The 27,625-nt window shown below is 41.7% G+C and overlaps 1 protein-coding gene across 1 annotated transcript in view; it reads right to left on the bottom strand.

The window, feature by feature from the left end:
• Positions 1-10,858, bottom strand: part of LOC122814886 (zinc finger protein 260-like) — a 153,479-nt gene extending 142,621 nt beyond the window's left edge. Inside the window, exon 1 of the mRNA XM_044087156.1 lies at positions 10,766-10,858. Within this exon, the coding sequence (XP_043943091.1) occupies positions 10,766-10,858 (93 nt within the window). The remainder of the gene's footprint in view (positions 1-10,765) is intronic.
• Positions 10,859-27,625: the final 16,767 nt, after the last annotated feature.

The following is a 27,625-nucleotide window of genomic DNA, read 5'->3' as shown; positions in this document are numbered from 1 at the left end:
GTCTGCAAAGCTATGGAGAGGATCATAATGGAGCTCATAAACAAAGATATAGGGGACTTGCAGACATTGGACCCGACCCAGTTTGGCTTTGTCAAGGGAAGATCATGCCTTTTGAACTTGGTCGACTTCTTCAAACAGTCACCAAGGCCATTGATGAGGGAAAGGCAGTCCATACAGCCTACCTTGACCTTGCAAAGGCTTTGACACAATACCCCACTGGTATTGTAGAAAACTTACCAGCTTAAATGTAAACCCATATGTCACAAGATGGGTTGCAAACTGGCTTAAGGACAGAACCCACAGGGTTAGAGTTGCTGGCGCTGTGTCAGACTCCAAGCCGGTCACAAGTGGTGTCCCACAGGGCTCGGTCCTTGGCCCCTATTGTTTGGCATCTACTTCTCAGAAGTACAGGCCAACATGGGAGGACTTTGGCTGACAAAGTTTGCAGACGACTGCAAACTGGGCCATAGTGGAAAGTGCATCGGACACGGATATCCTTCAGAAGGGACTCACGGAAACAGATAGCTGGTGCCAGAGCCATGGCCTGAAGTTAAACGCCAAAAATGTATAGTCATACCCTTCGGGAAAAACAAGGTAACCCCAAGCTACCATATAGGTGGCAATCCACTAAGCACAGAAGAGGTTATCAGGGACCTGGGGACCCAGGTTGACAGTGGCCTTTCTTTTGACACTCACATTGCTAAAGTGGTTAGAAAGACCTTCTACATTGCCCACCTGATCATGAAGGGATTCACATCCAGATCTAGTGAGGTCATTGTTCCCCTGTACTCTTCACTTATCAGACCAATGATAGAGTACAATGCCCCATTCAGGATGTATCTCACCCGACATCTGCAGCAATTGGAGAGACCCCAAAAGTTCCTCACCAAAAGGATAAAGGAACTCCAAAATCTGTCATATGCTGCCAGATTGAAGAAACTCCAGCTCTATTCAGTCGCATACCGTCTGCTCAGAGGTGACATGTGCCTGACATACAAGGCCATGTCCAACCCGGAATTAATGGACATGCTCCACCTCAAAATCCAAATCCACCAAAACCACTAGAGCAAGCGACTTAAACCTTAGCACGGATATAAATAGGACGTGCTGGAGGGATAGATTTATCACTCAGAGACTCCCTATGCTGTGGAATAAAATCCCGGTCCATGTGAGGCAGAGCACCTCGCTGACTCTGTTCAAGAGAAATCTAGACCTGTGGATGGGAGATCGTAGGTTTACCCCGGGAATCATCTCTGTGTCACTGCTGGACAGAGGCACAACAAACTAATGGGCACAGTATTTTTTCATATAAGGGGTGGCGTAAGCCACAAAAATTTGGGCTAGGCTTATAAATGCCTTAGGGCAGATAGCCTAGTATAAACCTATGAACCTATATATGGAGGTGGAGGTCTGGTGGATATGTGCTGTTTGGCACAAGCACCGATTTGCTATCCTTAAGTATCCACTACAGAACAGAATTCTCCATATGAGCAAGGACTAAGGCCAAACTGTTTGGTAGCTACACTCCCCAATCACAGCAACTAAAGAGGTGGTGAGTATTACATGTAGCTAATAAGAAATTTGGAGGTAGTTTAAAAGTTACCCAAGTCTAGATATTTGGCACAGAAAGTTTCCCATCTGGAGTAACCCTTGTTAAGAATAGGAGAAGAAAGGTTATGGTAGGCAAATTGTATAACAGCTGGTATTCTTTGGTTGGAATATTTGTTAAGCAAATTTGAAAGGGAACTTAGTTTGCACATGGTCAAAAGATTTCATGCAGACTATGAGATGTTCTTGAGAGACTTGTGAAAATACCTACAGTTATGACGTCCCTCTTACTCTCAGTTACATTCACTGTATCTACGGCTACTTATTTTAAACACTATATACCTATCATCATACACATGCTTAAGGACATGAGGATTCCTCTCAGGGAACAGCTGGATATGATACATCTGAGAAAGTGATGATACTGCATTTGTTGGCCCCTTATTCATGGCTGTTAGGTCATTAACCGAGGTCAATTTACAGGGATACTAGATGGTTAATATGGGGTTGGCCAACTCTGACTCATGTTCCTGGTGTCAAGGGATGCAGGTGGAAAAGTATCACATTTTCTGGGCATGTAAACTTCCTAAACATATTTGACAAATGGTGGCAAGGGTTATACAACTCATATTTCCTAGAGATGCCTGCACTTGGATACTAGCTAACTATCTTCAGAGGGTGGATTTACACAAATCCCAGAGGATACTGCTAACTCCAAAATCAACTACATTTGACTTCCAGCGGGAAGACCCCACAGACTTAAGTTTGGCACACTGGTTGCTTTGGTGTTTGGACTTTGTGTGCTGGAAATTCTTTAGCTCCTGTCAGTTGTAAAATAATTCTGAACACATTTCAAACGTTTTTTGTGATAACAGCAAAGTTTGGGGGACATACTTGTTACTAGAAATGTAATGTGCTTATTGTGATATATTATCCAGTACTGTCAGTTTATTATTCTGGCTGGTGATGGATCCTAACTCTGGTACCCCCTCCCTCATCAAATCCAGTTGCACATAAAACAGTGAAAGAGGTTTCAGAGATGGTGCCTAGCCAATAACAGCGGTCCTGAAGGGGTTTTGACCTCTCTGGTTTTGAAATAGTTGAGTGAGCTACTTAGAGATGGTTTGTCATATGCTTCTATCAAAATACATTTTGCACCCATCTTAACTTGTCTGCCCATGGATCCTCTCTCTTTCATCTCCTTTTGTGGTAAAACAGTTTATGAAAGGAGTATTGCACATGAGACCCCCTCAAAACCAAATTTCTCCTCCCTGGGGCCTCAACTTTGATCTTTAAAAAATGACCTTTCCTACTTATAGAACCTGCCTCTCAGGCCGATTTACAGTTCATTACCTGGAAGACTGTTTTATTCATTGCTCTCCCATTTGCAAGGAAAGTATGTGTCTCTGAAATGCAAGATCTCATGGTGGGCCAACTGTATGCGATTTTTACAAGGACAGGGTCATGTTATGCACTAATCTGTCGTCCATCATTCATACCTAAAGTTGTTTCTGAATTTACCTAGAATCAAACTATCACAAACAACCAAACCAAAAACCACCTCCAGAGGAAGCCTGAATAGGCAAAAATAGTAAAATGAAAAAAAGACTTCCACCACAACGAAAAGTTCACTGAGAAATTCTGTTAAGATGTAGGCTTTAATAAAACAAAGAAATAAAAAGCACAAATTGTGCTGTTTAAGTTGCAGTTCAAACAGGATAAGCGCTTTCAGTTAAAAAAACTTCTTCAGATCCTAGTGTGTAGACCTGACTTACTGCTGTTAAATGTTGTTGTGTCTTTCGGCTTTTCCTGGTTAGGGGTCGCCACAGCGAAACTCCGGTCCGCTAATGATTGGCAGTAGATATTTACATGCCGAGTTGCTGGCCCTGACGCACAACCTTCAACAAAGGTACACCCATTCACGCATGTCTCCACACAAAAGATGCTCTAGCTGAGAATCGAACAGGACAACGTCTTATTGTGAGGCGACAACGCTACCGCAGCACCACCACCACTTACTGTTGTTAAATAAAGATCCTTAATTGCTCAACCAAATCACATACAGCAATCAGATGCATGCCTTCCTTAAGCCTCCATTTAATTTCTTAATTAGGCTTCTCTCTTTCAAAATAGGTTTAATTGGAACTACTCTGTTGTGCCCTGGAAGTAAATTAGCTCTGAAGTTCATGATCCATTTGCTTTCTTCCTTTTTCAGTTTTGTTGACAATGTCTCCTCCACGGAGGTTAGTAGTCACATTCGAGATAACCATAAAGCTAAATGAATGCCATGGATTTTCAGACACATGTCCATATAGGGCGTTGGTTACCACTTTATTCAGACACATGTCCATATAGGGCATCGGTTACCACTTTATTCTTGATGTCTAACAGGTGGCGAAGTATCTGTTCCTTAAACTTTCTATTGGTCTTTCATAGGTTCATAGGTTCATACTAGGCTATCTGCCCAAGGGCATTTATAAGCCTAGCCCGTAGTTATGTTCGCCACCCCTTTAGTTTGAATAAAAACTATGCCTATTATTTTGCTGTGCCTCTGTCAAGCAGTGACACTGAAGTAATCCCTGGGGTATATCTGCGATCTCCCATCCATTGGTCAAGATTCCTCTTGAACAAGGCCAGCGAGGTGCTCTGCCTCACATGTACCGGGATTTTGTTCCACAGCATAGGGAATCTCTGGGTGATGAATCTGTCCCTCCAGCACGTTCTATTTATAACTGTGTCAAGGTTTAAGTCTCCCGCCCTTGTGGTTCTGAGGGATCTAGATTTTTTTGAGGTGAAGCATATTCATCAAATCTGGGTTTGACATGGCCTTATATGTCAGGCACAGGTCACCTCTGAGCAAGCGGTATGAGACTGAATAGAGCTGGAGTTCTTTCAGTCGGGCTGCATAAGACATATTTTTGAGACCCTTTATCCTTTTGGTGAGAAACTTTTGGGGCCTTTCAAGCTGCAGCACGTGTCGGGTCAGATACATTCCGAACGGGCATTGTACTCAATCATAGGTCTAATGAGAGATGAGTACAGGGGGACGATGACCTCCCTTGATCTGGATGTGAATCCCTTCATGATCAGGTGGGCAATATAGAAGGTTTTCCTAACTACTTTAGCAACATGAGTGTCAAACGAAAGGCTACTGTCAACCTGGGTCCCCAGATCCCTGATGATTTCTTCTGTGCTCAGTGGATTGCCACCTATATGGTAGCTAGGGGTAACCTTGTTTTTCCCGAAGGGTATGACTATGCATTTCTTGGCGTTTAACTTTAGGCCATGGTTTTGGCACCAGTTTTCCGTTTCTGTGAGGCCCTTCTGAAGGATATCTGTGTCAGATGTGTTTTCGACTATGGCGCCCAGTTTGCAGTCATCTGCAAACTTTGTCAGCCATAACCCTCCTGTGTTTGCTTGTACTTCAGAAAAGTAGATGCCGAACAAGAGTGGACCCAGGACTGAGCCCTGTGGGACACCACTTGCGACAGGCTTTGAGTCTGACATGGCTCCAGCAACTCTGACCCTGTGGGTTCTGTCACTTAGCCAGTTTGCAACCCATCTTGTGATGTATGGGTTTACATTCAAGCTGATGAGTTTTTCGATGATACCTGAGTGGGGTATTGTGTCAAGGCCTTTGCCAGGTCGAGGTAGGCTGTATGGACTGCCTTTCCTCATCAATGGCCTTGGTGACGGTCTCGAAAAAGTCAACCAAGTTTAAGAGGCAGGATCTGCCTTTGACAAAGCCAAACTGGGTTGGATCCAAAGTCTGCAAGTTCCTATGTCTTTATTTATGAGTTCCATTATGATCCTCTCCATGGCTTTGCAGATAAGGCTTGTCAAGCTAATGGGGCGGTAATTTCCAGGGTCGGTGGAGGCACCGCCCTTATGAAGTGGGACCACAGTTGCCGTGCACCACTCCTTGGGTACGTATCCTGAGGTGAGGCTAAGATTAAACAGCTGTCCTAACTGTGGGTTTAATTCCTCATTGAGTTCGTGAAGCACACAGCCGGGGACACCATCCGGTCCCATGGATGCTGTGTTTTTTGCCTTAGTGAGAGCAGTTCTCACCTGGGCGTTGGAGATATTTGGGGGGCTACAATCCTCTGGAATAGATATCTCTCCTTTTGGGGGGAGGGGGGGGAGTTTGCACTGAACCTGTCAGCCAGTATGTTGGCAATGTGTGTAGGTTCAGTAATTTTCACATCATTTTGAACTAATTCTGAGCATATCTGGGAGTTTCCTCCTAGGTTTCTAACATAGTTAAAGAAGGCCTTATGATTGTCTTTTGAGTCCTTGGCGATTTTTCTCTCAAAATTTGCCTTGGATGATTTTAGGAGGGCTCTTAGTTTTTTACTTATGATGATCAAAGGTGTCTTACCTTTCAAGGATTTTGCTCTATCTTGTAGTAGCTTCCTCCTTTTGTTGTAGAGCTTGTTTATGGCTGGGGTCCACCAGACTGGACGCTTGCCTTTGGAACAGAGAGTCTTAATTTTGTTTGGGATTGCCTGATCCATGCAGTCCTGTAGGTGCTGGTAGAAGGCATTTGTAAGTGATTCAGTGGTTTGAGTAATGTTTACCACTGGCTCAGGGGCCTTAAAGGAGACCACACTAGTTTTTAGAAGTGTGAAGTCAGCTTTTGAGAAGTTTTTCACTGTGGTCTTTTTTGTTTCAGGTGGGGGCGGGATGAGGACCTCCAGCGAGATTAGTTTATGATCTGATCTCACTAGTGAGGGGTATACTTCCGGTATTGAACATTTTGATCCCATGTTCGTGATGATGAGATCAAGTATGTTTTCTCCTCTTGTGGGGATGGTGACTAGTTGTTCCATGGCATTTGAGTTTATGAACTCCAGGAATCTTTGGGTTAGAGTGTTTGGGCTTGAGTAGTGTTCCCAGTCTATATTAGGGTAGTTTAAGTCACCTAGTATGATGGTGTTTGGAGATACATTTATCCCCTCCAATGTTTTCAGGAAGGCCATATGAGGTTCCTGAGTTTGAGAGGGTGGCCTGTAACATGCTACAAATTGCAGCGCAGTCTTGCCTATGGTTAATTGCACCTGGATGGTCTCCGATGCATTGTGCGTTGCACCAACCTTGAGGTGTGGGTGTCCTTTATGAATATGGACACCCCCCCTCCTTTCTTGGTGTTGTCCGGATTTTGGGGCCGGAACGCATGATATGAGGTGAAACCTGTTAGTGCTGGGGTGCTCTCAGGAGCCTTGAACCAGGTTTCTGTCACAGCACAGACATTGATGTTCTCCATATTGAGAAGGGCCTCGAAAGTGCATCTTGAGATTGAGACTTCTGGCATTGAGCAGCATTACCCTTAGTTTTTTCCTTTTGGTGATCTAGGGTGGTAGGTTTAGAATTTGAGCCTTGCCTAAAAAGGCACTATGGGGTGGCAAGAGCCTTTGCCAATATCCTGAAGCCCAGGGTGACAGGTGCAAGCCGTCCCTTGCGAAGCAGCGTGGCTTGTCCAGCATGTCATCCCAGGCAGACAGACATTGGATCCCCTTTGAATGACACCAGAATTTAAGCCAATTATTAAAGCTGATCATCTTATCACTGTATTGTGGCATCATTCTAGGTGAAGGTAGGATACTGCTCAAGGTCAGGGTCATACCTGCCTGGGCTACATAATCAGAGAGCTCCTTGATGTCCCTTTTCATGTAGTCCAAGGAGGTACATCTCAGGTCATTGACACCAGCGTGGACAATGACTGAGTCATACTTTTCCTGCTGTTGAGAGACCTGAGTGCTTGCGTTATGTGGCGGATTCTAGCGCCCGACAGGCAGCTTACTGTGACCTTCTCCTTACTCAGTCTGGTGAGCGGGACGTCAGTGTGTCTGACTATGGAGTCACCAATGACAAGTGTGTCTGGCATTGTGTTTGGCCTTAAGGGCTGTGACTGTTTGACACTCTGACTGTGTGGTCTATGTGTTGCATGTGTTGGGTCCTGAGGTGGTAGTTGTTTGGGTGTCTGCTTTGGTGGCCTCTGCTGTTTTGGTAGATTTTTGATCAGAGCCTCCGAGTATGTCTTTGTGTGATTATGTGTATGATTTGAAGTTGTGATGGTACTGTGTGACTGGGTATGTATTGTGTGTGGTTACCTTCTCCTCCTGTCTGGTCTTGCCAGTCCTACGTTGAGAGAGCTCAGCCTCCAGTTTGGCCGTATAGTTGCATCTCTCGCATGTATTTGTGTTTTGTGGGAGAAGGAGAGGATTGTCTGTGTACATGAGGCAATTGTAGCATTGCCTCAATATTCCCAGGTTCACCAGTTGAGCAGGAGAGGACATTAGCAAATGATCCCTCGACATACTAGAAGTAAAAGATAAAAGACTTTCAAAGGACTCCGGGGGATGTGGGTTTTAGGCTGGTGGGGTACTACCTATAATAAGAGTGCTTTATCAAGGTGCAAGTACTGTAGGAGTAAGTGCTAGGCTTTACACATAGAGAATAGTCTACTTGGGAATCAAGTAGAGATGAACTTTTCAGTTATAGGATACGCTGGTTTGATCAGCAGTACAGCTCAAGGAAGGTAGTTTCAAGGGAAAATTTGAAGAGTGGAATTTAGATGGCCCGAATAGTTTAACCTTGTTTAACCGCCGCTGCTCTTGTGTGCAACAGTGGCAACTCCGCGCTAAATTGCGCTAATGCGCGTTTAGCGTGTTTTATATCAGGGGGCTGAAAAAAGCTAGGAACTGGCCCAAAACGACCAATAGACTACAAGTTACTGGCTGAAACCTCACAAAACTGGACAAACAGGCAGCTCAATGCTTCCCACTCCCACTGGTAAGCAAGGGAACTTCCTCTCTTCCAAATTAGGCAAAGAATCAGTAACAGGAACTACAAAAAAAGTCCAGAGATCAGCAACTCTGAAACTGGACTACTCTAGCTCAGTAAGGCGGGAAAAACAAGAGATATTTTTTTTTTTTTTTTTTTTTTTTCAGAAACAAGGAGAAACAGATACAGTAGACACTTTTAAATGCTATAAATCGGCTATCACAGCCTACAGAAACAATTTGCAACAATTACAGGTTTTAAAAGTAACAAAATGAGATTTCAAGTGCAATAACAGAATAAATGCAGAAAAACAAATACAATGTATCAGCAAAGCAGGCGAAATACAGTCGCTAGGTAATTAGAAGTGGAAAGCACAAAAAATATACTTAAATCAGGTAAAGTCGCTTTTTTAGCTCTCTGAAGCCTGGATTACTCTGCTGGCCACCACGAGGATCTGTGCTGAGTAGGTACAAGCTGGAAAACGCGTGTTTAGCGTGTTTTATATCAGGGGGCTGAAAAAAGCTAGGACCTGCCCCAAACGACCAATAGACTACAAGTTACTGGCTGAAACCTCACAAAACTGGACCAACAGGCAGCTCAATGCTTCCCACTCCCACTGGTAAGCAAGGGAATTTCCTACCTCCAAATTTGGCAAAGAATCAGTAACAGGAACTACAAACAAAGTCCAGGGATCAGCAAGCTCTGAAACTGGACTACTCTAGCTCAGTAAGGCGGGAAAACAAGAGATATTTATTTATTTATTTATTTATTTATTTTTTACATAATAGGCTTGGCACAAATTACAAGTGCCAACGTATATAACATTCTTGGTGTTGCAGTTAGCAAAACCAGAGAACTTATAGCATTTGTTAGTTATCGGCTGAACAAAACTGTTGGAACATTTAATGTGACTGCGTGCTTTGCAAAACCCACATTTCCAAGTTCCTAACCTATTTCTTCCTTCTGTACTCTGCTTGTTAGGTATTCCATCATAGTTGCACAATAAATCCTTTAAGTTCTTCTTGTTTTTATAACCAAACTTAGGTGTTTGCCCTACAATTCTCTTAATTTTACTGTCAGCAGTTAAGACTGGCCAAAATTTCTTGATGGTTTCATGGACATCAAAGGAGTCAGTACTGTAGGTCATCATGCATCAGAGACTGTTGCTGTTCCCACCTTTCTTCACATTACTCTGCTTCCATTTCCAGTACTACGGTTGCCCTTTGTTGTATCGAATGGACATTGCTTTGCCTTTACTAATGACTAATTGTTTTTCATTATAGCCTCTTGAGGCAAAATTCTGTAAGAGTTTGTCTTGTTCCTGCAGAAAATCATCATCGTCAGTACAGAACTTGGATATCCTGGTCACTTGATTTCCAACAATATTCTGAAAAACATGTCTCGGGTGCATGCTATTGTAGTATAGCATATGGGTCCTCCAATTTGGTTTCCTGAATATAGTGGTGCCAGTTCCTTTGGTATTGTTCATTGAAATTCTCACGTCTAAGAACTCAATCTCATTTGCTGATGTTTTCACTTCGAATCTTAGAAAGCTAGTCGTACTTGTTAAATAGTTGACAAATCATTTAGGTGTTGCATACTGCCCTTCCATAGGAATATAACATCATCCACAAATCTATTGTAAAAGATGATGCATTCCTTCCATTCATTTTTTGTATCCATTTCCCATTGCCTTTCCCATTCAGCTAGGACTATATTGGCATAGCTGTTTGCACAGGGGGTGCCCATGGCTACCCCCCCCATTTCTGCCAGTAGTAGCTCTCACCATAGAGGAACACATTGCTCTCCAGGACCAACTCCAGGAAGCTGCATACTAGATTCACATCCATGTTTACTTCAAAATGACAGGCAAAGTCCCTTACTGCATCTATTCCTAGATTGTTGGGTATGCAAGTGAATAAATTGTTGACGTCCATCATCACCAAAATGATGTTGTCTATGGAGCTTTCTTGCTCCATTCTTTCATACAGTCTCTCCAGCAGCTGACCAGTGTCCCTCAAGACAGTATGTGTGAAAGGCAACAACTTCTTGAGTTCAGTTTACACATAGATTGAAATGGGCTCAGTGACCCATCTTCTCCCTGAAACTATCGGTCTCAGAGGGGGTCAACACTGTTCTTATGAATCTTAGGCAACCCTTTGATAACAGGTATAGTTGGATATACCATTTCAAGAAAGTCATATAGATTTTTATCAATTGCTCTAGTCATTAATTTGTCATACAGGACATTCTTTACTGAGGAAATCAATCTGTCTACTTGATACTTCTCGATTTTGTGGTATGTATCACTATGGCTTAAGATATCCTGCATTTTCTGGGCATACTGTGTTGAATTCATCACTATTAAAGCTCCTCCTTTGTCAGCTGGCCTGAAAATAATTTCTTTCATTGTTTGAAATTCTTTTAGCACCTGAAACTCATCCTGTGTTAAATTGTAATAGTGTTTACTTTTTCCTCTTGACCTCCGTTCAAACACCTCATTCTCACATAACCGTAAGAACATCTCCACAGTAGGATGATTGCTGGGGACCAGGGAACTTGTTTTTTTCAACGCAGACGATGTATAGTTTGTACCAGTATTGTCATTGTCAAAAAGACACTTCGACGTAACGTTCCTACCAAACACCTTAAGTCGTCACTAACTCACTCAGGTCAGAGCGTATTGAGGGTATGAAACTCAAGCCTCTTTGTAGAACACTCTTTTGGGTAGCTGTCAGCTCATAATCGGATATATTAATTACCAACGAAATCGATTCATCTAAGCTCACTGAGGTTCCTACGTTACCTTTCTCTTTTTCTTCTCTCTGCTTTCTGACCTGGATCTCCCAACATTTTTCTGCGTTAATAAAAAAGGGAGTTGCTGTAACAAAGGTGCATGGACAGATCCCTTCTTTGGTATCACGCGGTGCATGGACAGATCCCTTCTTTGGTATCACGCGGTGCATGGACAGATCCCTTCTTTGGTATCACGCGGTGCATGGACAGATCCCTTCTTTGGTATCACGCGGTGCACGGACAGATCCCTTCTTTGGTATCACGCGGTGCACGGACAGATCCCTTCTTTGGTATCACGCGGTGCATGGACAGATCCCTTCTTTGGTATCACGCGTGCATGGACAGATCCCTTCTTTGGTATCACGCGGTGCATGGACAGATCCCTTCTTTGGTATCACGCGGTGCACGGACAGATCCCTTCTTTGGTATCACGCGGTGCATGGACAGATCCCTTCTTTGGAATCACGCGGTGCACGGACAGATCCCTTCTTTGGTATCACGCGGTGCACGGACAGATCCCTTCTTTGGAATCACGCGGTGCACGGACAGATCCCTTCTTTGGTATCACGCGGTGCACGGACAGATCCCTTCTTTGGAATCACGCTGTGCGGACAGATCCCTTCTTTGGAATCACGCGGTGCACGGACAGATCCCTTCTTTGGAATCACGCGGTGCACGGACAGATCCCTTCTTTGGAATCACGCTCGGAACTATTTCACTTGAAGGCTGAATGCTTCCTGCCGACGCAGTGTCTACATTAGCGATGTAATGACCTCGAGCATACCAGAGTCATTGTTAACTATACTACCATTAGTCCTCTTGTTAGGAGTATTGCGAGAGGCTAATTCAGGATGTTGCCCATTAGTGTGTATATTACTATGTACTTCAGCATGTATATTCACACTAGAAACAGTCCTGCGTGTCACAGGTACATTTCCCATGTTGTCAGAGCATTCTTTTCTATCTGGTGCTCTCTCATCCCTCGGCCACTCAAACAGGCGACTGTTAGTAAAATCAAAATAATCTCTCTTCAGTTTTAATTTTTATATTTTTCAATTTGTTCTCATAGGTTTCCAATTTATCTTGCAGGGTTTCTAGCTTAAACAAGCAGCTTTCGGGTAATCACATAGTTTCCTTTTCCTTACATTCAATAAGAGCAGAAACCTCATCTCCAGGGCATTCATTTAGCTTTATGGTTATCTCGAATGTGACTACTAACCTCCGTGGAGGAGACATTGTCAACAAAACTGAAAAGGAAGAAAGCAAATGGATCATGAACTTCAGAGCTAATTTATTTCCAGGGCTCAACAGAGTAATTCCTATTAAACCTATTTTGAAAGAGAGAAGCCTAATTAAGAAATGAAATGGAGGCTTAAGGAAGGCGTGCATCTGATTGCTGTATGTGATTGGCTGAGCAATTACGGATCTTTATTTAACAGCAGTAAGTCAGGTGTACACACTAGGATTTGAAGAAGGTTTTTTAACTGAAGGTGCTTATCCTGTTTGACCTGCAACCTGAACAGCACAATTTGTGCTTTTTATTTCTTCGTTTTATTAAAGCCTGCATTTTAACAGAACTTCTCAGAGAACTTTTCGTTGTGGTGGAAGCCTTTTTTTCATTCTACTAGAATCAAACTATCAGTCTCCCAGTGTTCTATAATGATCTAAAAAACAAGGGAGAAAATATTCCACATAGCTTGGATGCACACAGGAAGCTCAAGTACTACCTTGATGGAATAAAGACCTTTAGGAATGCTAAACAGCCGTTTGTCTCCCATATGGGGGATTAAAAAGGTCAAGCTGCCTCTAAACAAACTATTGCACAATGGTATTCATCTGCTGTTTTTTTTTGTTACTACCATCATGGTAAATCCCCTCCAGGCAAGGTTAAGGCTCACTCTACTAGGGCCATATCCTCTTCGATGGCATATTGGAATGGGGTGGATTCTAGAAGCATTCAAGAAGCAAAAACCTGGTCCTCTGTCAATACCATCACAAAGTACTACAATCTGGATTCCGCTTCAAGGTCCAGAGCAGACTTTGCTAGGAACAATCTCCAGGAACTTCTGGAGCCTTAACCTTCCACCTCCCAGGTAGGGTAAGCTTTGGGAATCTACCCAAAATGCCACAGAGGCAGTGGGATTGATGAACATAACACAGTTCTGCAAGTCCTATTTACCTGTAACATTAGATGTTCAAATTCCTCACTGCCTCAGTGGCACCACCCACTCTCCATCCCCCAGACTGTGGACAGCTGAGGAGGGTTTCAACCTCTGATTTGGTTGTTGGATTTGGGTTTTACATATTATTGTGACTGGCTTCAAGTTTACTCTTGTTAGAACATTCTGGCTTCAGAAACGTAATATCCTGCTTCATAAGTCGTATTCTTTTGCAGAGAGTGTGTAATTAAGTTCATTGTTAAACATTGGCACAGTTTCTTTTGCAATAATAAAAATCCAAAAATGATTACACCATACGACTTGTACTACAAGAAGACTTCTGTTCAGATCTTCAAGGCTGCCATGAATCCAACAGCATATGTTAAACTCTAACAACTGGACTGTGGGTCACCATCTTTCATCAGCCCTTAACATCTTTCAGCTTTCATCTTAGGATACAAACATGCATATATGATACAAAGTAACAGATACAGCCTACAGTTCTAGCCTGTCTGAATACTAGCAACGTCAGAGGTGTGAACTTGTGTTCTAAAGGTCTCAGGTCACAGCTGCATGGTTTTCCTTTCTATGTCTCTTGTTTTAGGAATGGGGCTCTTGCAGCCCTAATTATCCTCAAGTGTTGCTGTTTGACCTGAGGCTACAAACACAGAATTTTACAATTTTTTTACTGTACAGTGTACCTGAAGTGACTATCTCACTGGCTGTTCCAATCATCCCTGCTGACCTGTAAGGCTTTGTGTCAGTGAGTGTAGCTGGCTAAATTTACTGATCTGTCTGTTACCTTCCTGAAGCAGCAGACCTTATTTTTTCCATAACTGAGAGTTAATTCTGGATTTCAGCTCAAGCCTTCACACACCTTCCTGATGCCTTGCTTAGGTCATCTGATTCTAGTACTGGCTGACATACTGAGTTTTCAGTTTGCAAACAAATGGCTGTTTGAAAGTTTGCCGGCTCATTACTCACCACCTGTCTTTATTATCCTTTGTGATTTAGGTATCCTGACACCTGCCGAAGTTTATTTAACTTATTAATTATTATTAATATTTTTTTATAAATTTGGTGTTACTCTTATTGCCTTGTTTCAGCTGTCTCTGCATGTTTAATTACATAAATTGTACTATGTTTTACCCCATCAAATGTATATGTATATCCTCATTCTCTGTTAAATATGTATGTGGAGCTTTTCTCCCCAGGACTCCATTGAAAACGGGTTCTTGAGCCCAATGGACTATCCTGGTTAAACAAATGCAAATAAATAAATAAATAAATAAAATAAAATTTCATGTCGTTTGGTCTCTTCCATTCTGACACTGATCTGCTACTCACTGCACATCATTTTGTTTGGTGAGTGAGTACTCATCCCTCCCACCCACCCAGAGAACCAGCTCTTGATATTATTTCCATGTAGGACGATCAGCTTCTTACCTCCAGAAATCAGGGACAAATCCAGAAATAACCAAGGACACTTTTTAGAATATTAGCACTACTAACTTGAACAGTTGACAGAATGAAAGAGCCTGCGTTACCATGCATTTTTCTAAAGTAATCCAATGAATCTAATTACCGGTATTATTTATGACAGTAATCCACCCCAAATCACCAGTTTTACTAGGGATTGGAATGGATGGAACATTTTTTTTTATTTATCAATACCTTTGCTGAATTCACAGTATTTAGATAATGACACAGGCACACATACATTTATAGAAAAGAAAACAAACCATTTATTTTGTTTTTTTAACAATTACCATTCACTCTAGCATTACATAAATTGCTCAGTTTCTGCCTTCCCTTAGACCCCTTAAACCCCACTCCTCTTGAATATTTTTATGCACGTATTTCTCCCATAAATTCTGTTCCAGTTTAAAAGAAGAAATGCTTTTTTTAACATGTTAAAGAAGGGCTGGGGGCAGGGCACAGAGGGGGACCTGAATGGCTGATTCTAGAGGAATGGGATGTATGTCATGCATCTGGCTATCCAGTTGGTGTGCCAGTAGAAGGAACGCACTGTTTATTTTTGCTCTTGACTTGAAGAGGCATTGGTTCATATTCAACAGCCCCAAGCAGTAATTGAATCAGCTGCACATCTGAGTTTAATGCTACTGGCTAAGAAAAAAGCAATTACAAGGAAAGGAAATCAAAATCTAAATGAATCATAACCAAAGTATTGAATATTGTAAAGGAGATAAGAACTGGAGCTGGGTCTTTAGAAAAAGGAAGGAGCAAATTACAGGAGGATGGCATAATGGTTACAGTGTTTATCTTGCAGACACAAGGTTCAGGGCTTGATTCTCACATGGGGTAACTGGCTAGGCCCAAAATGGCCCACAAGGGCAGGTAGCCTAGTACTAATGTATGAACTTTCTATGAACATAGAAATAAACAGAAACTGTCCCAAGATGTCCGACAACAATGAAATACCCTTTTATGGATTTGTCAAGTACATAATAATATAATCTGTGAATAAGGGTAACTTTTCTTTACTACCATGAGAGAGACATCCTTGAATTTGCAAGTCCCTTAATTTCTTTGCCAATGGCTCTAAGTATAAAACAGTTTTTTGTCTGTCCTTTCATCAAGTGAGGCCCTCCTACAACTACCAACTGCAGATGATTTAGCACTTATATACACAAACCTCTCTACCATGATAAATCTGGTAATGTTTGGTTTGAAGAAAGCTTCTGAACCAATTAACATAACTTACTGCTGAGTTAAGAATAACTGGCACTCAACCTCAGTGTCTGACTTGTGTCAGAAACTGTTATTTTAAATGCATACCCAATGAGCAATTAGTAGTAGAGCTCCCTGTAAAATATCCATCCACTACCTTTCAATATTTTCACCATGGACAACACTCAGAGAAAGGAAATTAGCATTATTTATCAGGGATACTAAACTGGCTAAGGTGGTTATATACCTAAAACACATTTACTTACTACAGTCATGTCCCCGTTTCATGTGCAACTGGCAAGGAAGCTGAAGGGATAACTTTAAACATAAAAAAATACAATATAATTTACTTATGTTGCAGTATTCCCAAGATACAATATAATTTACTTATGTTGCAGTATTCCCAAGATACAATATAATTTACTTATGTTGCAGTATTCCCAAGAAACTATATTTTAAAACGTTTATCTTTTCATATCCTTGTTTCCTTTACTGTGCCACAGTACTCAATGCCCATCTGTGACCAGTACAAGTAGCAAAATGCTGGGTTGCAACGTCCAAACTGTTACTTGCAGGATGGGGGGAAAATGATGTCACTATACAAAGCCCTCTCCCACCCTCCCTACAGTACTGTGTCCAGGTCTGGGAGGCCCAACTCAGAAATGACCTCACACTATTAACAATGCTGCTGCAGCATAAAGACAGAGGAATAATTTGGTTTACCCAAGCAGAACACACTTCTCCATAAATAGTACTTACCAGCACCAGGTAATAGGCATACCGTTCCATAAATGGTACTTACCAGCACTGGGTAATAAGGCCCCCTGCAGTCACAGCATTTACTATCAATGTAAATGAAGGAATGTGTATTTCCTTTGTAGTTCTTGTTATGTATTAACATTTGATTACTGAGAAAGTCCGAATGAGTAGGTGCCCATTTTCAGCGGAGGACCAGGGAGAAAATGTCCAAAGTATTACAAAAGCATTTTATAAACAATACTTTTACAGTCTTCAAAAATAATACAAAACCATCTACAGTTTAAATAATTGCACCAAATTAGACATAATGTGACAACACTGTTTAAAAATAACTTACGTGACATTGATTAAATATTTACAGAAGTGTTAGCCAGTTTAGAGATATTAAAATGTAGGTTAGTATAACATTAAAATGAACTACAGTAAGGCTAGGAAGTCTTTCAAAATAGTTTTAAAGGACCAGAGGGATGGCACTAACCTGATGGATACAGGCCAGAGGGAGGACACTAACCTGATGGATACAGGCCAGAGGGAGGGCACTAGCCTGATGGATACAGGCCAGAGGGAGGGCACTAGCCTGATGGATACAGGCCAGAGGGAGGGCACTAGCCTGATGGATACAGGCCAGAGGGAGGGCACTAGCCTGATGGATACAGGCCAGAGGGAGGGCACTAGCCTGATGGATACAGGCCAGAGGGAGGGCACTAGCCTGATGGATACAGGCCAGAGGGAGGGCACTAGCCTGATGGATACAGGCCAGAGGGAGGGCACTAGCCTGATGAATACAGGCCAGAGGGACGACACTAACCTGATGGATACAGGCCAGAGGGAGGGCACTAACCTGATGGATACAGGCCAGAGGGAGGGCACTAGCCTGATGGGATACAGGTCAGAGGGAGGACACTAACCTGATGGATACAGGCCAGAGGGAGGACACTAACCTGATGGATACAGGCCAGAGGGAGGACACTAACCTGATGGATACAGGCCAGTGGGAGGGCACTAACCTGATGGATACAGGTAAGGAGTTTCTGGACTTAGCAATGTGGTACAAGTGCAGACATGCCCAGCAGATTTGATAGATTTGTGGACAGACAGGAGTTTTCGGTCATTGGATCACAATGACCAAGTGGGAACATAGTTGTGTAGAATTGTATTTAGTGCTGGACAAGCAGTTTAATGCTGGATAATTTTGAAGGTGGTATATATTAGCTGATGGGGTAATTCTAACCAATTATGCTTTTTAGTGCTATAGAGTGGTGGGTTCTGAAAGGGGTATTTGCTGCAAATAAGCCGCTTTACTGCAGCATTGTCCAAGTTTTGCTTTTTGAGATACCTGGAGGTTACAAAGGAATGGAACACGATAAAATAGTTTTGGGGTGGAGATAAGTAGTGGCAGGTGTAGTTTTATTTATGTTGGTGAGAAAGTTTTTGGCTCCTAGCATTCCTAGTTTTTGGTAAGTTTTTATACACTTCTGTACACGTACGTCAAATTTAAGGTTATCATCCACTATCATCCCCTAATCATTTGCTATGAGAAGTGACTTCAATAGTTATATTATTAAGAGAGAGGATTTAAAAATGTTATGTTTTCATGAGACAGGGATTTTGGGAAACAAATAAAGCAGCAGCTTATTTTTTGTGGGAGGGAGCAGGAGGGGCAGTGTTTGAGCACTTGTTGTGAGTTACAAAGCTATGATCCAGTGGCTGTTAAAGCTTACAGTGCAATTTTTGGAGATGTGCCAGGTTGTCTGATAGGCCTAAGAATGTAGAGTCATCTGCATATTGTATCAGGGAGGCCTGTTGTGTGGATGTGTGGAGGGTGCTGGTGAGAATGCTAAAGAGGAGGGGGACAAGGACAGGCCTTGTATTACACCAGTGGTGACTGGGGGTATGGTGAGAGGGTGGAAAGCCATTTTACTGATTGATACCTAATGGACAAGTAGCTTTAGAACCACAGAAGGGTGGGCTATGACAGATCCAGATAGGATATTGAAGTAGATGTTTGCTGTGATAAACTGTGCCAAAGGCTTTCTAAGAGCGAGAATAGTTTGCTGTTATCTATAACTGTGATAGTATCTACAAAGATTAGAAGTGGAGTTAGTACTACAGGAGAAACAGAAGCCATGTTGTGTGGGGGATAGGAGTTCTTCCTGCCTTAGATTGTATTCAAAAACAACTGCTAAACTTTTCTTTCGAGTATTTTAGAGAGGAGGAATAAGATTGCATTAGGTCTAAAGTTAGTGATATCTGAATTTTCTCCTTTGTGTAGAGGGATAATGTGTGATTTTTTTTCAGAGACAGGGAACATGGGATTCCTAGAGTAACTTGTTTATAAGGATTAAGACAGGACAGGCAATGCTATTGGCTGCTATTTTAAGGTACTCACTTGGAAGGTCATCAGCTGAAGCGGAGCATAGTATGAATAAAAGTAGTTTTATATAGGATGTGGGCACACGTTTGAAGGTGAAAGCGGATTTGGTGATATGCAGCTGCTTGGTTAGGGACGCTATGCTTCTTATGAAACTTATTAACGTACTTATTGTCATACAAAAGCCAAAAGCACTGTTAACTTATTAACTTAGTAAGCAGCATGTAGAATTCTGTTTGTTTTACACTGTAGCAATGTTTCACTAAAAATTATGTTCATTGTATTTCAAATCAGTTGAATATCTACTTTCTTAAAATAGGCTCAAAACTTGTTAGTCTTGCCAGAAGCTTTTTTTCGGTATGTAAGAACTCTGCATTGCAAGTCCTGACATTTCAGTAGGAAACCCTCATCCCATTATAAAATCATTATTACAGGTTTTTACAGTGTAACACAAAGTTAAGGCTTTGAGAAGCTCAGTGTAACACAAAGTTAAGGCTATGAGAAGCTCAGTGTAACACAACGTTAAGGCTATGAGAAGCTCAGTGTAACACAATGTTAAGGCTATGAGAAGCTCAGTGTAACACAACGTTAAGGCTATGAGAAGCGCAATGTAACACAACATTAAGGCTATGAGAAGCTCAGTGTAACACAACGTTAAGGCTATGAGAAGCTCAGTGTAACACAACGTTAAGGCTATGAGAAGCTCAGTGTAACACAACGTTAAGGCTATGAGAAGCTCAATGTAACACAACGTTAAAGCTATGAGAAGCTCAGTGTAACACAAAGTTAAGGCTATGAGAAGCTCGGTGTAACAAAGTTAAGGCTATGAGAAGCTCAGTGTAACACAACGTTAAGGCTATGAGAAGCTCAGTGTAACACAACGTTAAGGCTATGAGAAGCTCAGTGTAACACAACGTTAAGGCTATGAGAAGCTCAGTGTAACACAACAGCTCAGTGTAACACAAAGTTAAGGCTATGAGAAGCTCAGTGCAACACAACGTTAAGGCTATGAGAAGCTCAGTGTAACACAACGTTAAGGCTATGAGAAGCTCAGTGTAACACAACAGCTCAGTGTAACACAAAGTTAAGGCTATGAGAAGCTCAGTGCAACACAACGTTAAGGCTATGAGAAGCTCAGTGTAACACAACGTTAAGGCTATGAGAAGCTCAGTGCAACACAACGTTAAGGCTATGAGAAGCTCAGTGTAACACAACGTTAAGACTATGAGAAGCTCAGTGTAAGACAATGTTAAGGCTATGAGAAGCGCAATGTAACACAACGTTAAGGCTATGAGAAGCGCAATGTAACACAACGTTAAGGCTATGAGAAGCTCAGTGTAACACAATGTTAAGGCTATGAGAAGCGCAATGTAACACAACGTTAAGGCTATGAGAAGCGCAATGTAACACAACGTTAAGGCTATGAGAAGCTCAGTGTAACACAATGTTAAGGTTCTCAATTCCACAAAAACCAAACAGAAGTATCCACACACTGCAAATTTCAGCAAAATAAATCCACCGTTTTTAAATAAAAAGAGAATTTAATGCAAATAATGCTAAATCGAGTGTTGAGCGCTTTCACTCGTCACAGCGAGTTTCATCAGAACACAAAATAATGATTGCTGAGATCTTGCGCACCCATATTTGCCAACTTGGTAATGTTGGACTGGGAGGAAAATAACATCTTTAACAGTCCATATTTTCCATCTATACTATATTACTATATTTATATATTGTTTTTGGCATACATCAATGCAAGTAGTGAATTTTTAAAATTTACCTCTGAAGTAAATAACTCAGGGGTGCCTTACTTAGATACCTTAGTAAGCGTAGAAGATGGTTATTTAAAATCTAGAATACATAGAAAAGCCACCTTCACCAATTCTTACTTGGACTATAGTAGTTATCATCCAGTAAGGGTAAAAAGGAACATATTCAAAGGCCAATGCATAAGAGCCATACGAATGACTTCCAATTACCTAGACATGATAAAAGAGATAGACTTTATTACAGCATTATTCTCGGCTAGGGGATATGATACTGAAATTATGAAAGACATTTCTGCATATGTCATAAGTCAAAGGGACAACAGGTATACATCACTACTGGGAAGTAACAAGAAAATAGAATTGAATGACTCTTGTGCATTTGGCCTTAACACTACACAAGTGAATGAGAATGGTGAATTAGTTCCTATGGTCAGCAAGAATAGTAACAAATATAACAAAGCATGTGTCATAGAATATGGCCCATTTAGCCACATCATAAAAGATATTTTGATAAAAAATTGGCACATATTAACAGACGAACAAGCTGTAGCAGAAATTGTAGAAACAGGTCCTGTATTCATTAATAAAATGGGAAAGAACATTAAGAAATTGTTAGAAACTAAGTTAATAACTAAGAATGGAGGTGATATGCACACAGCAAAATGTGGGAGATGTAATCAATGTTCCAGCATATATGAAGAGAATTATATATTACTACACAATTTAAGCAACACTAAAATTGTATTACCTAAAGGAAATTGTAGTACTAATATGCTGGTATATATTGCACTTTGTTCGGTCTGTCCCTCATTTTACATAGGGAAGACCGAAAGACAACTAAGACAGAGAATATACTCACCCTTATACTGCATTAGATGCAGAGACATTAAGAATGCCCTTGCTAGGCACATTATGGAGAAAGGAACAGAACATAAATTCAAGTTTGCTATTTTAGAAAAAGTAAAAAATGACCCCAGAGGAGGAAATGTTAAGAACTATTTGCTATACAGGGAACTATATTGGCAGGTGCTAACAGATGCCACAACAGAACCAGGAATTAATGATACTATCTCTATCAGACCATTATTAATGCTAAACGCATAAAATCAGTTTTTCTCCTATTAATTATATTAATAAATATGTGGATTTTAAATTGTGTATTAAATAATTAGAATATTTAAAAAGAACAAGATATTTATTACTATTAAATGTTTTTGAAGTTACTTTTTACAATGGAAAAGTACTTATAATGTAAAAGTTTTTAAAAATCAATGAGCCACTTTGGCGCCTTTTTATGTATAAAAATAGATCTCAGCAATCATTTCTTTGTGTTCTGATGAAACTCGCTGTGACGAGTGAAAGCGCTCAACACTCGATTTAGCATTATTTGCATTAAATTCTCTTTTTATTTAAAAACGGTGGATTTATTTTGCTGAAATTTGCAGTGTGTGGATACTTCTGTTTGGTTTTTGTGGACTTGAGGATCTGTTGTTGCATCAAACGGAACTTTGTAGATTCACAATGTTAAGGTTATGAGAAGCTCGGTGTAACAACATTAAGGCTATGAGAAGCTCAGTGTAACACAACATTAAGGCTATGAGAAGCTCAGAATAACACAACGTTAAGGCTATGAGAAGCTCAGTGTAACAAAGTTAAGGTTATGAGAAGCTCAGTGTAACACAATGTTAAGGCTATGAGAAGCTCAGTGTAACACAAAGTTAAGGCTATGAGAAGCTCGGTGTAACAAAGTTAAGGCTATGAGAAGCTCAGTGTAACACAACGTTAAGGCTATGAGAAGCTCAGTGTAACACAAAGTTAAGGCTATGAGAAGGTAACACTTTATTGCTGTATTTCTAGGTTTGACTCCTTTATTCTCCATTGCTGCCCTTTACAATGTCTAAGATTATCACTTATTCATACTGTGTTCCCGGACCACCCCCCAAAAAGTAACATTTTAAACAATGGCTCTGACAAATTCAGGCCCATGAAGCATTAATACATTGGAAAATTCTGCAATAAACCTAATTGTTAGAGTTATGCAAATGATGAGTAACAAATGATTAAGGCAAAAGAAAAGTGCATACAAAGTTTTCAGACTTCACCAACCCAATGCAACAAGGCTAAGGTCACAGCTGCAACCAAACAGTCCACATTAAGACAATTAAAAGAATAAACTCTATATTCAAAGTAAAGCTTGACGTAAGGATAGGTTACAGTAATAAGACATTTTATAATCACATTTTATAAATGGAGGGGGAGGAACAAGACTGTTGTGCGCTGGAACAAAATGGTATCACTACAGTACAGATGTCAAATAACACCAAGCACACTACCACACAGACTGGCATCAAATTTTAGACGTCAAATGGAAATTTTAAAACATCTCCTTGAAATATAATTCTGCCTAAAATTACTTATAAAATAGCTACATCTGCCTTCAGTACAGTCAGAAGCACCAGTCCCACTGTCATTTCAGAGAACCTGATTTGAGCAGTCAAACATAGCCTATTATATCCACTTACATACATTTTTAATAAAACATTACACACTGGCTATGTCTCTGACATGTAGAAACAGGCTAATACAGTCTACAGTCCCATTCATAAGGCAAGCCCTTTCAAATGCTCCAATAATTACAGACCAAACAGGCTCACAACCATTTTGTGCTAGAAGATAGGAAGACACATCATGGTATTATTTAGGAAGACATGAAAAATCTCTTTCTTTGTAAACAAATCCATCACAGTTTTGTCAAAGCCAGATCTTTAAAATAATTAACGAGGCTAACCATGTAAGACAGTCTGACCACCACACTGGATGTAGGTTATCTGTCCATGCAGCTTGCATAAATCTGGCTAATGCTTTGAACACTGTACTGCATACGGGACTTGTATATACACTCAGTGATCCAGTAACCTGGGACCACAGCAAGCAAGACGGTCATAACACTACAAGTGACAACCGAAGGACTTACCATCCTCTGTCACCAGTGGAGCACCTCAGTACTCTGTCCTATGGCCACTCGTTTTAGATATTTTTTTTCTCAAATGTTGAATCTTACTCCATTGTCTGGCTCATGAAATATGCAGGTAACTAAGATGGCATTGTGCTTAAGATTCCCAATACCAAATCTGTTCAAATGGCATAGTGAAGCAGAAATTACTTTACCTTCAATGAAAAAATAATGCAGCAATCTGGCACTTGGACTCCACTGACCAGCTTTGCAGACTGATGAAAAACAAAAGCTAAAAGTTCACAAGCTACAGGAAAGATTCTGGTGCCCTTGGGGATGAGTACCTTTACTGTGATATTCACAGAGCTGCCACCCTCATGATCAATTGCCCACTTTGATACTACATGGGGTCAAACAGCATACCAGGGAGGTAACTCCACACTCTATATGCAACTTTTGTAGAACACTGAACCGTGTTCTGTAACTGTAGCTTATTCACATCATGCAGGCAAATGGGGAATGTACAGAAATGTCTCAGAAATGGAATTAAAGGACTTCTAACCAAAGACTACAGCATTTCGCACTCTTCTATGAAACTTACCACCTTCTTAAAGGCCCATGCCTGACACAGCATTAAATTACCTCTTATTGCTTAAAACCTTGATTTATAGTACCATGTGGTGTCTAGAAGCAAGAGGCTACTTGGCTTCAATGAAAATTAATACAATACTGTGAAATGTGATACCATTATATCTCAGGGAATCCCACCTGTATGGAATAAATTCCTCCTCATAATTAAACTCACTCCTTCAAAATATAATTTCAAGTAGGAACTGGATATCTCCTTGGGCAGCTGAAACTTCCAACATGAGATCTGTCGTATCAAACTCCTAGATGTCCAAAAGCCCTTCAGACTGTTCAGTAAACCTATCACCTTAGGAGGTGTGTGATTCTAGCACACTTAAATGGTTAAGACAAACATAAATAAATGTTTTCATTGATTTTTCCTATTTTTATTCAGAAGTAACAATGTTGACAGTGAAATGTTTTCTAGAAAAATACAGCTTTAAAATCTTGCTAACAAGAAAGATTTCCCATCACTCCATGCTCAAAGAGTAGCATGTTGAAGGCAGTCTGGGACAGAATGGAGTCACAAAAGGAGGTGGCACGGCTGCTGCTTCCTACACCAACCTGATATATTTTCTCACACTTTGCTGTGAAAGCAGGTGCCTCAGAAAGCTGATTTCCTGCCACTGCTAGGGGTCACTCTTAAGGTAGGATGTCTCCAAATGATGTCCTTCAAGGATGCATATCAGCGTCGCCACTATATGGTTGTCCTGCTCAGGCACAGTGGCGATCCGGATTCCAAAGTCTCTGGGTCTGGGCTGATGCTGATTCCTCCGGCGTCAGAGCTCAGGGGGGTATAAAAGTAAGCATCAATGACATTTTCTCCTTCCTTCTTTCTTGCCCGCATGGTGCCAAGTGCAAGCAGAGCAAGTGTCAGTCGCCCAGCTCCTGTGTTTCAGCAAAAAAAGACTCTGTGAAAGCTGGCACTGGGGACTCTGGGGAGCCCAGCTCTTACCAGAATAAAGTAATAATTGTTTAACTCAGGAAACAAATACTCATAAGGATTTCCACTTACTGCCTGCCTGCCAGGCCCAGACCACTTATCGCTCGGCCTGTTCAGCCTTCAACCTTCAACCGACAAGCCTTAGACGTCATTTGAGAGGTTTTCCAGGTCTTTGAAGAAGTTTTATTATTGGGGCTATAACATGACCCGATCAAGATTTAGTTCTTAAACGGAATAGCAGACGACGGACGGAATGGACGTGGAGACCGGGTGGCGGAAACCCGCGGTCAGGCCTACGCGGTCTCGTCAGTCCTACCGAGTCCGGTACCTTGTCCTTGCTGACAACGTATTCTCGCCCCGAGGTCCGACGGCTGTGCCGGGTACCCTGGCCCGGGAAACTGGGCAGTCGGTTGAAACTGGTGTCCAGGAACCTTCTGCAGTCTACTCCTGCACGCAGCCAGACCCCTGCATGGTGGTCCAGCTGAGCTTCCTGCAGGCAGAAGCTGCTAAACTTCTCCAAGGCTAAAGCTGCTAACTTACTAAAGACCTTCTACTGGCTCAGCTCTCTGAGACCTTCTACTGGATTCTGAGCTTAATTAGAGGGCTCACCCATCCGACAGGGCCTCAACCACCTCCAGACTTAAAGGCCCAGGGTTCTCAGCTCTGGACAGGCAAAGGCCAGGAGTCCAGCCCTCAGCTCCCCTGTCTCTGAGCCCCCACTCCTCAGAGGAGTCCCACGACCATTCTGGATGCTGAAGACCAGCCACTCCGGCCTTCCAACTACGAGTTCTCGGCCTGAAGAATCTCCCCTTGAGAGAACATTTTCAATGAGACAGTCAGGAATCTTATCTTACACAAGAGATTAAGGACCTTTCAGACATTTTTACCTCAAGATTGCGATTCTAGCTATTTTACCTGCTCTTAGCCAGCACATCTGACAGTCCAGATGAGCTCTTGCAGGTCAGCCAAGACAGGTGCAGTCATACGTGAGGCATCTAGACTCTCCCCTCCAATACCTGCCAGACCATGTTGTAAGCTAAGCTCGAACTCACTCCTACAAAAAGCAAAATTATTTGTCTGAGCAGAAGAGGCTGGGCAGAAAAGGGGGGAAAAGGGCCAATCTGTGCTAGTCAAACCTGCTGAAAGTCCAGCAAGTCTGAAGATTCAGAGATTGGCCTACTAAGAATTATCCTCTGTATACTTCTGCAATCTCAGAGGCATTCATAGGCGTGCCAGAGGTTTCAGTTTATACATAGAGGGTCTATCAGTGTCCGGCCACAATGGCAGCCTCCCAACCCTTTAGGTAGTAGATAAACAACTGAAGGATCAAGTACAGACTCAATGATCTTTTAGTAACCATTTCCGACCAGGGTCATGATTGGTGACTTTAAGCGACAGGTCAGCTATGAAAAATGCAACAGCATTACAACGGACACATGTGCCTTAAACACAGACAAAATCTCATAAGTTCCATTTCCTTACATAAACAAAAAAAAGAGGCGCCAGACCTTATTTGATTATTTAGGCAGAGGCTTAAAGCAATTTCCAAGTTAATACAAAAAGAAAAGTTATAGAAAAGGCAAAGTTTCAGAACAAGATTGCAAATGGCCTAGGGTGAATTCAGCAGAGGTGGACGAAGACAATTCTCAGAGGCGCAGGGTGCCAGTCCGCACTGAGAGGCAGGGGAGCATTGTGTACCCAATGAGAGATGCTGCATCTACAGCAACCCCAACACATGCTCAGCAAGGGGTCTTGGACATGATCAGACTAACCAGGCTACAATGCATGTCCCAGGACAGTGGAGTTGAGGAAGTTTTGACTCGCATTTTAAGGGGAAATATGGCTTTAATTCTCAAATTTGCCTTGCATTACATATTTGCAATGGACACTGCAACGCCGAAACAAGACCATCAGTAATTGCACACTGCAGACCAAAGAAGAGCAGATTTTTCCTGCGCAAATCGATCATTTTATATAAGGTCGGGACAGTGCAACTTTTGTTAAATTTTTTGATTTTTATCCATACACTGGAAAAGTTTAAGGCCACAGTCAACATCCGTACAAGGCCTGAATTCATCTGGAGGCCTAACTTTTCTCAAAGTGACTTAGATACAAACACTCCTTCCATTTTTCTCACACTCAAAACTCACCTCAACTCACCGGATTACTTCAATGTGCAAGGGGTGACTCATAGCTGACTGCAACAGAAAGGATGCAGGCTCT

Source organism: Protopterus annectens, chromosome 11.part0 (genome assembly GCF_019279795.1).
Source record: "Protopterus annectens isolate FY-2018-M chromosome 11.part0, PAN1.0, whole genome shotgun sequence".
Taxonomy (NCBI): domain Eukaryota; kingdom Metazoa; phylum Chordata; order Ceratodontiformes; family Protopteridae; genus Protopterus; species Protopterus annectens.
This window is presented reverse-complemented; position numbering and strand designations above follow the sequence as displayed.